Source organism: Acanthopagrus latus, chromosome 13, assembly GCF_904848185.1.
Source record: "Acanthopagrus latus isolate v.2019 chromosome 13, fAcaLat1.1, whole genome shotgun sequence".
NCBI lineage: Eukaryota > Metazoa > Chordata > Actinopteri > Spariformes > Sparidae > Acanthopagrus > Acanthopagrus latus.
Genome location: NC_051051.1, coordinates 328,652 through 342,128, shown reverse-complemented (window position 1 = coordinate 342,128; position 13,477 = coordinate 328,652). Strand labels below are relative to the sequence as shown.

At 41.4% G+C, this 13,477-nt stretch overlaps 1 protein-coding gene and 1 long non-coding RNA gene across 3 annotated transcripts; one reads left to right on the top strand and one right to left on the bottom strand.

The window, feature by feature from the left end:
* Positions 1–3,764: 3,764 nt before the first annotated feature.
* LOC119031514 (solute carrier family 22 member 5-like) lies at positions 3,765–13,214 on the bottom strand. Of its 2 annotated transcripts, none has more exons than XM_037120048.1 (11): positions 12,920–13,214; positions 11,745–11,927; positions 10,588–10,691; positions 9,977–10,131; positions 9,689–9,860; positions 9,022–9,148; positions 8,299–8,405; positions 7,437–7,651; positions 5,941–6,036; positions 5,706–5,841; positions 3,765–4,201 (listed from the first exon to the last, which is right to left on the bottom strand). In XM_037120048.1, exons 1-11 carry the CDS (start codon positions 13,157–13,159, stop codon positions 4,132–4,134), a joined length of 1,605 nt encoding a protein of 534 aa, XP_036975943.1. In that variant the 5' UTR covers positions 13,160–13,214; the 3' UTR covers positions 3,765–4,131. The 2 variants fall into 2 exon arrangements, with proteins under 2 accessions (XP_036975943.1, XP_036975942.1); XM_037120047.1 differs by having other exon boundaries at positions 5,941–6,123; positions 12,920–13,211.
* On the top strand, positions 6,130–7,123 carry LOC119031515. Its single transcript, XR_005078626.1, has 2 exons — positions 6,130–6,892; positions 6,984–7,123. It is a non-coding gene; the product is annotated as an uncharacterized LOC119031515 (long non-coding RNA).
* Positions 13,215–13,477: the final 263 nt, after the last annotated feature.

Below are 13,477 nucleotides of genomic sequence, written 5' to 3'. Positions count from 1 at the left end.
ACAAGTGTACAGGCGTTCTCCACTCTCCTCAGTGTGATGCTGCCCCCCAGTGTTACCTGACCTGTAGTGCAGTTAATAATAAACAGGCAGAGGAGAGACTTGGTGAAAAAATAAGGATTAACATGCAGGCATGTCTTCAGGTGCTTTTCTTCATAATGAATCTTCAGCATCAGACATATGCTTTCACTATCCTCTCTCTCAGTCCTCTCTCCACAGTTTCCTGATGTGTGTCCAGCCCTCCCTCGGTCATCCAGAGGGTAAAGTCCTCTTTCCCGTCCACAGTGGGCTGAGCTGAGCAGCACTGTTCCACGTGAATAGCTGATCTGGAGGGGGATTCTCTGCTGATAAATGCTTCCCCAGCCTGCCTGGGATCACCACACATACAAACAGCACCTCTGTATATGAAACATATTTACCACACTCATTTAAGTGTGGCCCGGTCTGGCCAGTTCCTCATGCACAGTGTCATCTCCTCTCATTCCAGACAGATTCACATTTTGTGACCTACAACACTGACATCACAGCACACACGGCGCTCCTGTTTGGACTGAGGCTGCTGAATCATGTCTCTATGCTGACCAACTCTGCATTTCACAGTTGTCTTTTCTGCAGTCCATCCTGATTGCTATGATGTCATGAGACATATTAAACAATGCATGTTTACTGGAGGGCTAATGTTATGTAACTGAGAGGACACTGTGTTGGAGGACTTTATTACCAAACCTCCTGCAATCTACATTGTAAAATGTTATGGATATGATCTCTGTTGACAACACATTTGATAAGTATCAAAGAGACTGCAGCGATAAAACACACAGATTTATGAGCAGATTTAGGTCGATAACAAATGTGTTTATATGTGTTCAGTAACATTGTGCCAGCACAGTGTGAAGGCTGGCAATATTTGACTAGAGCTTTTTTGTTGTTGGTATCAAAAGAGGCATGAAATACACAACAGGACAGCCGTCTGAACACCCATACTTAAAAACACTTGGGTGAGGACAACAGCGTGCGTAACCTGTGGGGGTTTCATTCAAGAAACACTGCACATTGATTGTTATGAATGATATGCAGTTGCTTACATACAGGTTAAGGTATAAAGACAGAAAGAGCAGGCGGCAGGGTTAGGGTTAGGGTTAGGGTTGAGCTTGCTCAAATACAAAAGCACAAATATACACAAAGCAAAACCCAGAAAAGCAACTTGGATGAACTGGCACAGTCTTAGTAGGAACAGGCTTATAAAACACCTGCGGCCTGAGGAAGAGGCACACAAGACGTCACACAATAAAATAACAGTGCAATATATTCTAGACATAAAGATTGATGTTTTTCATCACTGTATACTTCTGAGTATGTCCTCCAATATAGATCGTATCAAATCTATTAGAGAAAAAAAAGATTATTTATAACAAGGTTACCTGCTTAAACACCTGCAGTTTTCTGGGCATTTGTTCCATGTGGTTCATAAACGTAAACGCTGCTTCTCCATGTTTAGTTCTCCTGCCTGTCTGCCTGCCTGTCTGACTGTCTGTCTGACTGTCTGTCTGTCTGTCTGACTGTCTGTCTGACTGTCTGTCTGTCTGTCTGACTGTCTGTCTGCCTGCCTGACTGTCTGACTGTCTGACTGTCTGTCTGTCTGTCTGACTGTCTGTCTGCCTGCCTGTCTGCCTGCCTGTCTGACTGTCTGTCTGACTGTCTGTCTGTCTGTCTGACTGTCTGTCTGCCTGCCTGACTGTCTGACTGTCTGACTGTCTGTCTGTCTGACTGTCTGTCTGACTGTCTGTCTGTCTGTCTGTCTGTCTGTCTGACTGTCTGTCTGTCTGTCTGTCTGTCTGTCTGCCTGACTGTCTGTCTGTCTGTCTGACTGTCTGTCTGTCTGTCTGTCTGACTGTCTGTCTGACTGTCTGTCTGTCTGCCTGACTGTCTGACTGTCTGTCTGACTGTCTGTCTGTCTGTCTGTCTGACTGTCTGTCTGACTGTCTGTCTGTCTGTCTGTCTGTCTGTCTGTCTGTCTGTCTGTCTGTCTTTCTGTCTGTCTGACTGACTGTCTGTCTGACTGTCTGTCTTTCTGTCTGTCTGACTGACTGACTGTCTGTCTGTCTGTCTGTCTGTCTGACTGTCTGTCTGTCTGACTGTCTGTCTGACTGTTTGTCTGTCTGTCTGTCTGACTGTCTGTCTGTCTGCCTGACTGTCTGTCTGTCTGACTGTCTGTCTGTCTGTCTGTCTGACTGTCTGTCTGTCTGACTGACTGTCTGTCTGACTGACTGTCTGTCTGACTGACTGACTGTCTGTCTGTTTGTCTGTCTGTCTGTCTTTCTGTCTGTCTGTCTGTCTGTCTGTCTTTCTGTCTGTCTGACTGACTGTCTGTCTGACTGTCTGTCTTTCTGTCTGTCTGACTGACTGACTGTCTGTCTGTCTGTCTGTCTGACTGTCTGTCTGTCTGACTGTCTGTCTGACTGTCTGTCTGTCTGTCTGACTGTCTGTCTGTCTGACTGTCTGTCTGTCTGTCTGTCTGTCTGTCTGTCTGTCTGTCTGTCTGACTGTCTGTCTGTCTGTCTGACTGTCTGTCTGTCTGACTGACTGTCTGTCTGTCTGTCTGTCTGTCTGTCTGACTGTCTGTCTGTCTGACTGTCTGTCTGTCTGTCTGTCTGACTGACTGTCTGTCTGACTGTCTGTCTTTCTGTCTGTCTGACTGACTGACTGTCTGTCTGTCTGTCTGTCTGACTGTCTGTCTGTCTGACTGTCTGTCTGACTGTCTGTCTGTCTGTCTGACTGTCTGTCTGTCTGCCTGACTGTCTGTCTGTCTGACTGTCTGTCTGTCTGTCTGTCTGTCTGACTGTCTGTCTGTCTGACTGTCTGTCTGTCTGTCTGACTGTCTGTCTGTCTGACTGACTGTCTGTCTGACTGACTGACTGTCTGTCTGTCTGTCTGTCTGTCTGTCTTTCTGTCTGTCTGTCTGTCTGTCTGTCTGTCTGTCTTTCTGTCTGTCTGACTGACTGTCTGTCTGACTGACTGACTGTCTGTCTGTCTGTCTGTCTGTCTGTCTGTCTGTCTGTCTGACTGACTGACTGACTGTCTGTCTGTCTGTCTGGTCATCCCGTCTATGTTTCCCTGAAGAAGAGCTAGTTTGTACAATAAATCTTTCGCTCTGAGCTCTGGGAATCACAACAAATCTAGAACTGGGTCATTCCCACCTCCTGTTGCTGTCACATCAGGTTCTTTGTGTCACACAACAGAACAATATGGCCACAATTACAAATCATGCTGACTGCTCTCTATGTAAAGCTGCTATGTAAACTTTGATCAAACGAAACTCAAATAAAACTGTTGACGCTCACCCTCACCTCAGTGCTTCAAACAACTGTCAGAAGTTTATATCTAATATTACCCACATTTCATACGGGCATCTTTGTCACCCCCAGAGTAGACTCATCATTAAGTGTTTCCAGTAAGTTTATGCAGCAACATCTCTTGGACACGCGGCTTATTAATGTCAGGTTTAGTCAGAATGCATTCCACAAAGATGTGGTTGTCATACTTACATTTTAGCGTGTTGCAGACATGAAACTGACTGATATTCACAAAACAAAGAGAAGAAGCATTCACAGCTCTGTGCTTTTAGTCCAGTTTTAGGGAGCATCACAACCTTTTTGGAATATGAGTTGTGTATAGAATTGCAGTATTTTAAGAGTTGATAGTCAGTACACACATTCAGGGCTTGATCAGCTGGATTATGGAATTTAAGTAGAAATTAAACTAAGTGAAATGGAGAATACACTATTATTTTATTTTAGTACTCAGGATAATCAGGCCATCAATACATGTTAAATGGAAATTAGACATGAAAAACAAGGACTTAATGAAGAACAAGTCTTTTGAAAAGGAAAATAGAGAGCTGTTTGAATCAAGAGCTTAAATGTGTCATTTTCTAAACTCTCTTCTGTATTAAAAAATAGCTTCAATATAAAAGTATAAGAACCGCTTGAGATTGGAGTTCTCGTGCTTTATTTTCATATCCTGTTTCCTCTGAGAAGGAAAAAACATCATCTTATCTCTGATGGAAGATTATAAATAGAACATGAGAAATACAACAGTAATCGTGATACACACTGCAATATGTCAGTTCATCAATCACAGTTGACTTTCCAAAAACACCACAGGTTCTTCTGTTTCTCGCTGAGTGACACAGGGACATGTCATCCTGTTAAAGACAAATAAGACAAAAAAAACATGTTTGGTTCGTGTTCTGAACAGGCTGCAAGGCATTCTGGGACATCAGAGTTATGTCTCCTCACTGCCTTCAACTTCATTATCACCATCAGCAGCACTGTTTACATCAGTGTCACTATCATCACTCCCACTGTACCCTAAAGGATGATCATCATCATCATGTAAAGACTATTTTAATCTTAAATAACCCTGTTACTGTTTGTTAGTGTGGGTCTGTAGAGATGCTGCTGTGTTTCCCTCTCTGTGGCACTCTGGCGCCCTCTCTTCCTTTGTCTGTGTTTTTATCTGGAAGACACACCTGTCCAGGTGTGTTGCAGTTACCTGATGACAGCATTTAAGGAGGACTGTGTGGAAGTCTCACTGCCCAGCTCACATCCGAAGGGGGAGATATTTCCCTTTTCCTCCTTGTGTTTCAGTGCTGGGGTTTTGTTGTTTGATTGTCTTTCGTGTGGTTTGAGGTCACCGGTAGTCCAGTTTTTGGTTTTCTATTGTTCATGTTGGTCTAGATTAATTTGTTCTTTCTCTTTTTGATAGTTTATAGTGGACAGCTGGGTGTCTGGCTCGGTGATTTCCCCGTCTTTCAGGGTTAGGGTTAGGGTTTCAGCTGGCATCTCCATCCTCTTTGGTGGGTTCTTGTGCTCCTTTGATTTCAAAATATAACTTTGGTTCAACTATTCATCTGTTGTCTGAGCGTCCTTTTAAATATATTACACCTTTCTGTCCGGGTCCGTAGCACTGTTATACCAACAACTGTAATCTTTTCATCATTCATTTAATCATAAATACATTTTTAAGTCCAGTGTGTAGGGTGTAATGGGGTCTCATATTCAAAGCTATGATTTCATTAGTATATAATTTGGCAGCACCACATGGTTGAAATATCATACTGTGATTATTGTAACTGATGTTCTGATGACCACTGGTCTACATACTGAATACTGCTTTCTACTGAGTCCATCTTCTGACGTCTCAGACATGTGGAGGTCATAAAGCTTCATGTGAGCATTATCGAGTGTGCTGACTCTGTTTTTGTATTTATATTTTTACCTTCACTATTAATATCCTGATGATGTGACACTTGTTGCATCTCTGCAGTGGTACAGTACTACAATATTTTTAATTATAATGTTATCAAAAAATTACAGCTTCACATGATTTGGACATTGTACTCAGTAGCATAACAATTTCACTTTGATCTTTCAATCACCTGAAAGTAATAATTGTTGTGTTTTCGTTACCTTAAAATCAGCATTGTATAATACAGTGTGAGCAGGTCCTCTTCCACACAGTCGGCCATGTTGCACAACATTTCTACGGTAGCCCAGAGTGGTCAGATCAAGCACTGGCTTTGTTAGGATCTGCAGCCTCACTGCTGGATACCACTACACTGGACTTTTACATGCACTGATTGTTCTTTTTTGAAATCATTCCTTTGTCTATAATGACATTGTTGCTTCACAGTTGTACCATCTCACCTTTCTCGTTTACCCATCTGTTCAAATGTTTCAGGTAGAGGTTTTCCAAAGGTCTCTGGTAGGAAGAGAGTTGCAATGGCAGACACAACTGCCAGACTTCCCAGTAAAATATAAGGCAGATACTTGAAAAATACACCTGTAGAGGGGGAGAAGGGTAAATTAGGATGGAAGAGGCCTGAGTCATCTCTGGCATGCCAAAACAGGTCAAATAAAAGCTTAAGACCAGTTCACTCACCCAGATGAAACACAAAAGGTGCAATGCAGGAGCCCACTCTGGAAATTGTGGCGCATGTTCCTGTTGCTGTGCTCCTGATCACTGTTGGGTAAATCTCTGTTGTGTAGGCAAAAATCAGGGAGCTACTTGTGGTGAAGCCAAATTTACCCAGCATTTCCAGCGCAATAGACAGCTCTGGTAAATCTGAGGGGGATGTATAGAAGTTCATCTTAGAGCAGGACAGCATGATTCGTGGATTTGAGTCCTGAAATGTTACCAGGTTCTTTGTGGCGTATTCCTCTAACCATTGTTGTTCTCCAGCTTTGTCCTGTCACTTGATCTCGTAAAACATTCCTTTTTGCCACTGCTTTTAACTGAAGCAATTCAAGTCTTTCAACTGCATTATGACTCTGACTCTACAGTCTTGCTGCTTTTAAAGCTTTTCTATTCTAGCCTACTTGTTTTGATGTTTGTTTCTGAATGTTTTTACTGGTTTTAAAATGCTATTTTAATGTTTTTAATGCAGTTTTTAATGTCCTTTAAATGAATTTTTTATGTCTTTTAATGAAATTGCCTGTATATTGAATGAATATTATTAATATTAATATTAATTTTGAACTGAATATTGCCTGTGTGCCTGTAAAGCACTTTGAGTTTCCTTGTGTCTGGATTGTGCTATACGAATAAACTTTGCCCTGCCTTGCCTCTCTCACAGGTGCATCTCATTACCTATCAACCCGGTACATAAGCTCCAGCCTCACAGACACTCATTGCCTGATTGTTAATAAACTACTGTGCAAGACTCTCCAGCACATCTAGGTGGGCTAATGTCCTGTTGAACCCGTCCTGCCTGTCCCCCGGTGAACTCACATGCCTTCTGCTCTGAGTTTCTCTGCAGCCTCTCTGGACTCTGTTCTGCCTGTGACTCGAGACACTCACCACATTGCCATGTTTGCTTTTGTGTGTGTACCAAGTGAGTTTCCACCTGCGGATTTTGCTTTAATGACCTTGTTGCCTGCTTTCTCCAATCTGGTATTATTGCCTAGATTATTCTAATCTTCCAGTGTGTTTTGGACTGTGTCTTCTACATGCAGCCAGATTCCACCTGCTCTGTCAGAGAGCTTCCTGAGAGACATTACTGTGGTCACACTCGCCTTGTACTACTTCTGCAGAGTTTGATCATTAAAGCTGTTTATTAACTATTCCTGGTTTTCTGCATGCTATTTTGGGTCCTGACTCCACATCTTACACTGGACCCCATGTGGGCTTGCAAGACTGACTGTGAGCAGATCTTGGTTACTTGGGAGCTCTCTGGACTGCCCTTTTTTATTTAACTTAACTTACATTTAACTTTATTTCACTTGAGAGCTAATTTGAGGGGCTCCTATTTCTTGGAGTTTCTGCCAGTTATAAGCTACTTTCAGCTTTGGCGTGTGTTGGAGAGTTGCTGCTAAATGTAATGTTGTTATATGTTATAAGTCTTTTATAGTTGTGAGTGATGCATTTTGGCTACTTACTTTGCGGCACCAGTTGAATGGCGAACAGAGACACTGCTCCAAGGAGCACTGCAGAACTTGCAGCATATCGTCGTGGGAAGTATGCGAGAGCCAGCCAGGCAGAAATGTACGCTGGCACCTCTACAGCTGCTGAGATGAAGGCGCTGATATAGGGGTTACCACTGAGTTTTGTTGAGTTCAGGGACAGGCCGTAATAGCCAGTAAGGAGAGTGAACCTAGGTCAGACACAGATAAAAGCTGCATGTTGAGGATGGGACACAGACTTATTTAACGTTCTCAAGTCATATCTGAAAATAACTAGTGTTCACACCAAGCCTAAAGCAATTTTTCTGCATGGCAAAATTGCATAAGTTTTATTTGGGGATTTTAAAAAGTGGATTCATTTTCTCTTGCCTCTTAACTTGTATACAGCAGTAAGCTGTACACAGGTTGAGATGCCTCCACTGTCAGGTGTAGTTGACTGTAGTTAGTCTCTCGTCATCCTTGCCGTTGCTGACTGACAGTCTGTGAATTGTTTTCAAGCTGCATTAAAAACAGTCTACAGATACAATGTAGAGAACATTAAATATTTGCAATTTTCATTGAAAACCAATGTGGATGTTGCTACATTTAAATACAGACCACTGAACTGGCCTTTAGCATCTGCTTTGTCCTTTGTGAACTTCATTGAATTTGTGAGGACTTTTTTTTTTCTGTCACAGCTCGATTTACAAATCTGTGCTTTCATGAGGGAATTATATGTAGCAGATGTCTCCTTCCATTTCACAAATACATGCTCATATAAGTGTGCAATGTTTGACTGCACACATGTTTTTGGCCATACAGCATAATGTACAAAATTCAGTGCGTGTCTTGGACTCACCACACAACTAAGAGAATGAGCGTTGTGTTTCTGATGCTGCTGGTTCTGAACAGATCTAGGACGTTGTAGCCTTCCTCTTCCTTAGAACGTGTATTTTCCTTATTAGCCTACAAGACACAAAACCTGATTATTAGCATGCATGCATATATATATATATATATATATATATATATATATATATATATATATATATATATATATATATATATATATATATATATATGTGTGTGTGTGTGTGTGTGTGTGTGTGTGTGTGTGTGTGTATATATATGTCAGGCGATATGCCTGTCTAAAACTGCGGACCGAGCCGCCTAAAGGACCGGAAAATTGGTGTTATTAATCTACTGTGGACAGGTAATATATTGTCACACACCTATTGTCCAACAGCCCAAGCAACCAAATTAACCAGGCTAAAGACAAACCTAGCAGTATCAGTGGGTATACAGCAAGGTGTGTTTTGGGATCAGACTGGAAATATAAAAAATGATTCTCTGTCTAATCAATATAGCCACCTAGGCTAAAAACAAACCGCTGCTAGCCTGCAGCAGCACATGGTAAGAATGATCTGTTTGTAGATTAAAGGATAAGTTAATATTCTAAATCCTCAGTAATTAAGTTTACACACACTGTACCAGGCCAGACACAGAGTGATAAAATATGCACATATCATATTACTTACGCCAAATGTCTTCAATTATCAGCTTTTTGTTTGGTCCTACTTACAACAAAGTTTTGAAAGATGTCTTTTGGGGCCTTAGTGTTATTCTTCTTAGCAGCACTTCTCACTATGGCTTCAGCCTCTTCCACTCGGCCCTGAGAGACCAACCAGCGAGGAGACTCTGGGACAAACCTTCCTCAGTATTCAGCAGGGAGAGAGACGGGAGGAGAATCACAAGTCACTCAAACTTAGAACTTCACTTCAACAAAAAACAACTTTGCAACAAAAATATTTTAAACAATTTTGGGAAAAACTTTCCTTATGCTAAACCCAGATGTTAAATAGAACATTGTGCTGATAGACCGAATGGATGAGGCTACAACAAAAGCGCTCTATACCGCCCAGAGGGTTATACTGAATGTGAGAATGGTGTTCATTGACTTCAGTTCAGCAGACAGCAGACTATGGTGCCCTCCAAGCGACTGAGCACCACTCTGAGACTGGATCCTGAATTTCATGGCAGGCAGAGAAGCACCACTGCATTTCCACCCAGACTCTCAACACTGGCACCCGATTTTATAAAACATATTCGTATAAGCAGTATTGGAGAGTACTTGTGGTATAGGAATTTCATTACCAACGATAATATCACTGGAATTGTTGTGCGTGTGACAAAACTGTGCTTAAAAGAAATACAAACGAGCTGCTGAATGTGAAAAGTGTAGAACCCACCACCAGAGAGGGATGTAGAGCACGCCGGGCAGAGAGATAGCCAGCAGGAGAGATTTCCAGTCCCTCAATAAGTAAGCGAAGAGCGGGAGTATTATGTAGCCAAGGGCGAAACACAGACACACACCCAGTGATGAGTACAGGACTCGCACCTTGCCAGTCAAGATCTCTGATCCTGCACAGAGAGAAATAAAGAGGAAGACATGAACATATGGACAATTTATAGAAATCAAATAGGTCCAATCTGGAGCAAATATTGTGCCAATGGTTGAAACAGGAACTTTTCTATACCCAACACGAAGGCAGACACGTAGTTTCCTATCTGTCCCAAACCGCTTAAGAAGAGGAGGATGGAAAACACGGTCCACGAAGGGGAGAAGACTTGAGCAAAGGTAAAAATCGTCTGACATGCCATGGTTATGAAAAATACAGGTTTCCTTCCAAATCTTTAAAAACAAGACATTGGATATGAGAGGAGCTGGGAGCAAAAATTATTTGTTTTTGCTTAAAAAAAGCTAAATAATTTCTGTAGAACATATGTTTTCAGATTAGGATGAAAACTAGCTAAGTGCAATTATAAAAAAGACACGAAGCATGGGTTGATCATCATTGAACATAAAAAAATGAAAAAGCTCAAAATGCTTGATGAGCATGTGTGAAATATATTAATTTATTAACCGCATCAATTGCATGTTGTTTGTTCAGGATAAACATTAATAGAATATTATTAGTAATGATGTTTGACCAAATTACATTAAAACAAATGAGAATTCTTTCAACAACATTGCATTTATATTACACACATTATTTACATTATTTACATTTAGGGCTTTTAGCAGATGCCTTTATCCAAAGTGACTCACAATTAGTACATTTGCACACTGAGCTTGTGTCTTTGGTACCTGTCTGAGAGCTGTCCTGCGAAGAAGGATCCACAAAGAACTCCTAGAAAGTAAACTGTGGAGGAGAACGGCTGCTTCCACTGGTCAGTGCAGACCAAGTCAAACTGGAACAGCCGCGCATCAAACAGACATTTAGGAGGAATCGAAGCACAAAGAAACAATTCTCAAAAATCTTCCAAGAAAGCTTGGAAAAAGTGAAACCCACTGATGAGAGGTCTGTGTTGATGTAATGATCACTGAGTAGAACTATTCCAGCTACACACTCATAAGCGAGCACACACTCAAAGTACAGTGGCTTGCAAAAGTATTCACCCCCCTTGAACTTTTCCACATACATAAATGTATTTTAATGTGATTTTATGTGATACACCAACACAAAGTGGTGCATAATTGTGAAGTGGAAGGAAAATGATACATGATTTTAAAACATTTTTTGAAAATAAAAAACAGAAAAGTGTAGTGTGCAAAAGTCTTCAACCCCCTGAGTCAATACTGTGTAGAACCACCTTTCGCTGCAATGACAGCTGCAAGTCTTTCGTGGTGAGTCTCTACCAGTGATGCACATATAGACAATGAAATATTTGCCCATTCCTCCTTGCAAAATAGCTCAAGCTTGGTCTGATTGGATTGAGAGTGTCTGTAAACAGCAATTTTCAAGTCTTGCCAGAGATTCTCAAGTTGATTTAGGTCTGGACTGTGACTGGGCCGTTCTAACACATGAATATGCTTTATCTAAACCATTCCATTGTAGCTCTGGCTGTATGTTTAGGCTCGCTGTCCTGCTGGAAGGTGAACTTCAGCCCCCTTCTAACCATGCTTTAAACTTCTCTACAACTTTATCCCTGACCTGTCTGGTGTGTTCCCTGGGCTTCATGATGCTGTTTGTTCACTAATGTTCTCTAACAAACCTCTGAGGCCTTCACAGAACAGCTGTATATATACTGAGATAAGAGTACACACAGGTGGACCCCATTTACTAATTAAAAAACGTTTGAAAATCATGTATCATTTTCCGTCCACTTCACAATTATGCACCACTTTGTGTTAGTCTGTCACATAAAATCCCATAAAAATACATTTACGTTTGTGGCTGAAACATGACAAAATGTGGAAAAGTTCAAGGGGCGTGAATACTTTTGCAAGCCACTGTGAGTCACCTGGGAGACGATGGTGGACTGGTAGACGTCTCTGCTGTAGCTCCAGCCGTCCACGCAGCCCTCCTGCTGCAGCTCTGTGAGGTTGACGTCTGTGCCTGGAACGAATCCCTGAGCAGACAGATTTGTGACCACGTCCAGTCTGTATCTGCTGCAGCTGCTCTGCTCCTGTTTCCCATTCACCACCTCACAGTCACAATGACACAAAAGGCATTGGTAACATTTTGTTTGGATTCCAATGATTGCAAACTCAATTCAGGAAATGTGCAACTTGGAGCTTGTTATGACTTGGCTGGCTGCATACGACATGATGACATCTTGTGTTTGGATGAAGAGAGAAAGGGGTTTTCATGCTTTAATAAAAAAGACAAACTACTTCAACTCTTTTTCTTTACGTTACAATGTCTCACTATGTGTCCTTCAGTATAATAACAGTTTAAATACTAAAAACTCTTGTGACGTCTATCAACAGCAACAATAAATAGATGACATATTGAATAGAGATGCTATTCCAGATGGTTTTAGGCATGACTGGCCATGACAGGCGACCAGCCGATCAGGGTCAGACGTGAAAGACAAGGTGGCGCACAGCGTTGCACAAGTGTCATGTCTAGTTTTATAGACCAACATAGTCTTCATTTTTACACCCAGCAGCCATGTTGTGTAAATAGCATGTATATGTGGGTAAATAGCATGTATATGTGTTGTGTTAAAGTGAGGTAAGTTGGATTGCTATCTTGAGGCAACAAAAGCTGGTCTAAGGTTCAAGACCCAGTCCTGCTATTTAAAGAGTGCATCATTCATACAGTGAGATGTGCGTACACAACGTGCAAACACTCAGATTTCATGACTCAAGAGGATCAGTTGGTTTAAACATCTCCATGAGTGCAGTGAAAGCTGTAGTTCTGAGATAAATATCTTTAGATAAGGTAAGTTTTAATTCACACACTTTGTTGTCTTTTAAAACAACTAACTTTAGCAATTCTGTCAACAATTTTATGATTCTACACATTTCACAATATGTTAACTGTAAATCCAAAGTGCCTGTAAGAATAACATGTGAATACTTAAAATAATTAACATGGACAGTTTAGTGTGATACTCTAACAATGTTTTACTACAAGTGAACAATATCTTTGTCCAGCGTTCCAAACTGCAACAGTTTTCTGACACTTTACCTTTGTTGGGATGACAACGTTGAGCCAGTCCTGGGTTAGGTTGACCTCTGGAATCCTACAGTGGTGAGCAGGAATGTCAGCCACAAAGATGATAGATAAAACTCCAGTTCCATTGGGGATGGTGCTGGCACAGAGCAGGAAAAAGACAGTCTTTTGAAAACATCCCCAGTGCCCCAGGAAGGCTATGGTTTCATCATAATCATTCAAAATCTCAGGATTCTCTTCTTTTCTAATACTCATGTCTGCTCCTGTCTTCCTTGCAAGTGTTTTTTATCTGCGGTGTGCACATTTGAAGTGCACATCACCTTTGCACTGTGCACAGCATTTATAATTGATTTATTATGCTCTAAAATAGTAAAACATTAGCTAAAAGGAAAAGTTGTGGTAAATGTGCTGCAACAAGACAATGCTGTTGGCAGGTACAATGTTTACAAGGTTACCATCCTTGTTAAGCATTGGCACAGTAACATTTGTGAGTCAGCAGATAGCAGATGGCTGACAGGACTGTCATTACTTTTGCAGGACATTAACCAAAACACTGACATTTAGACCTGATGA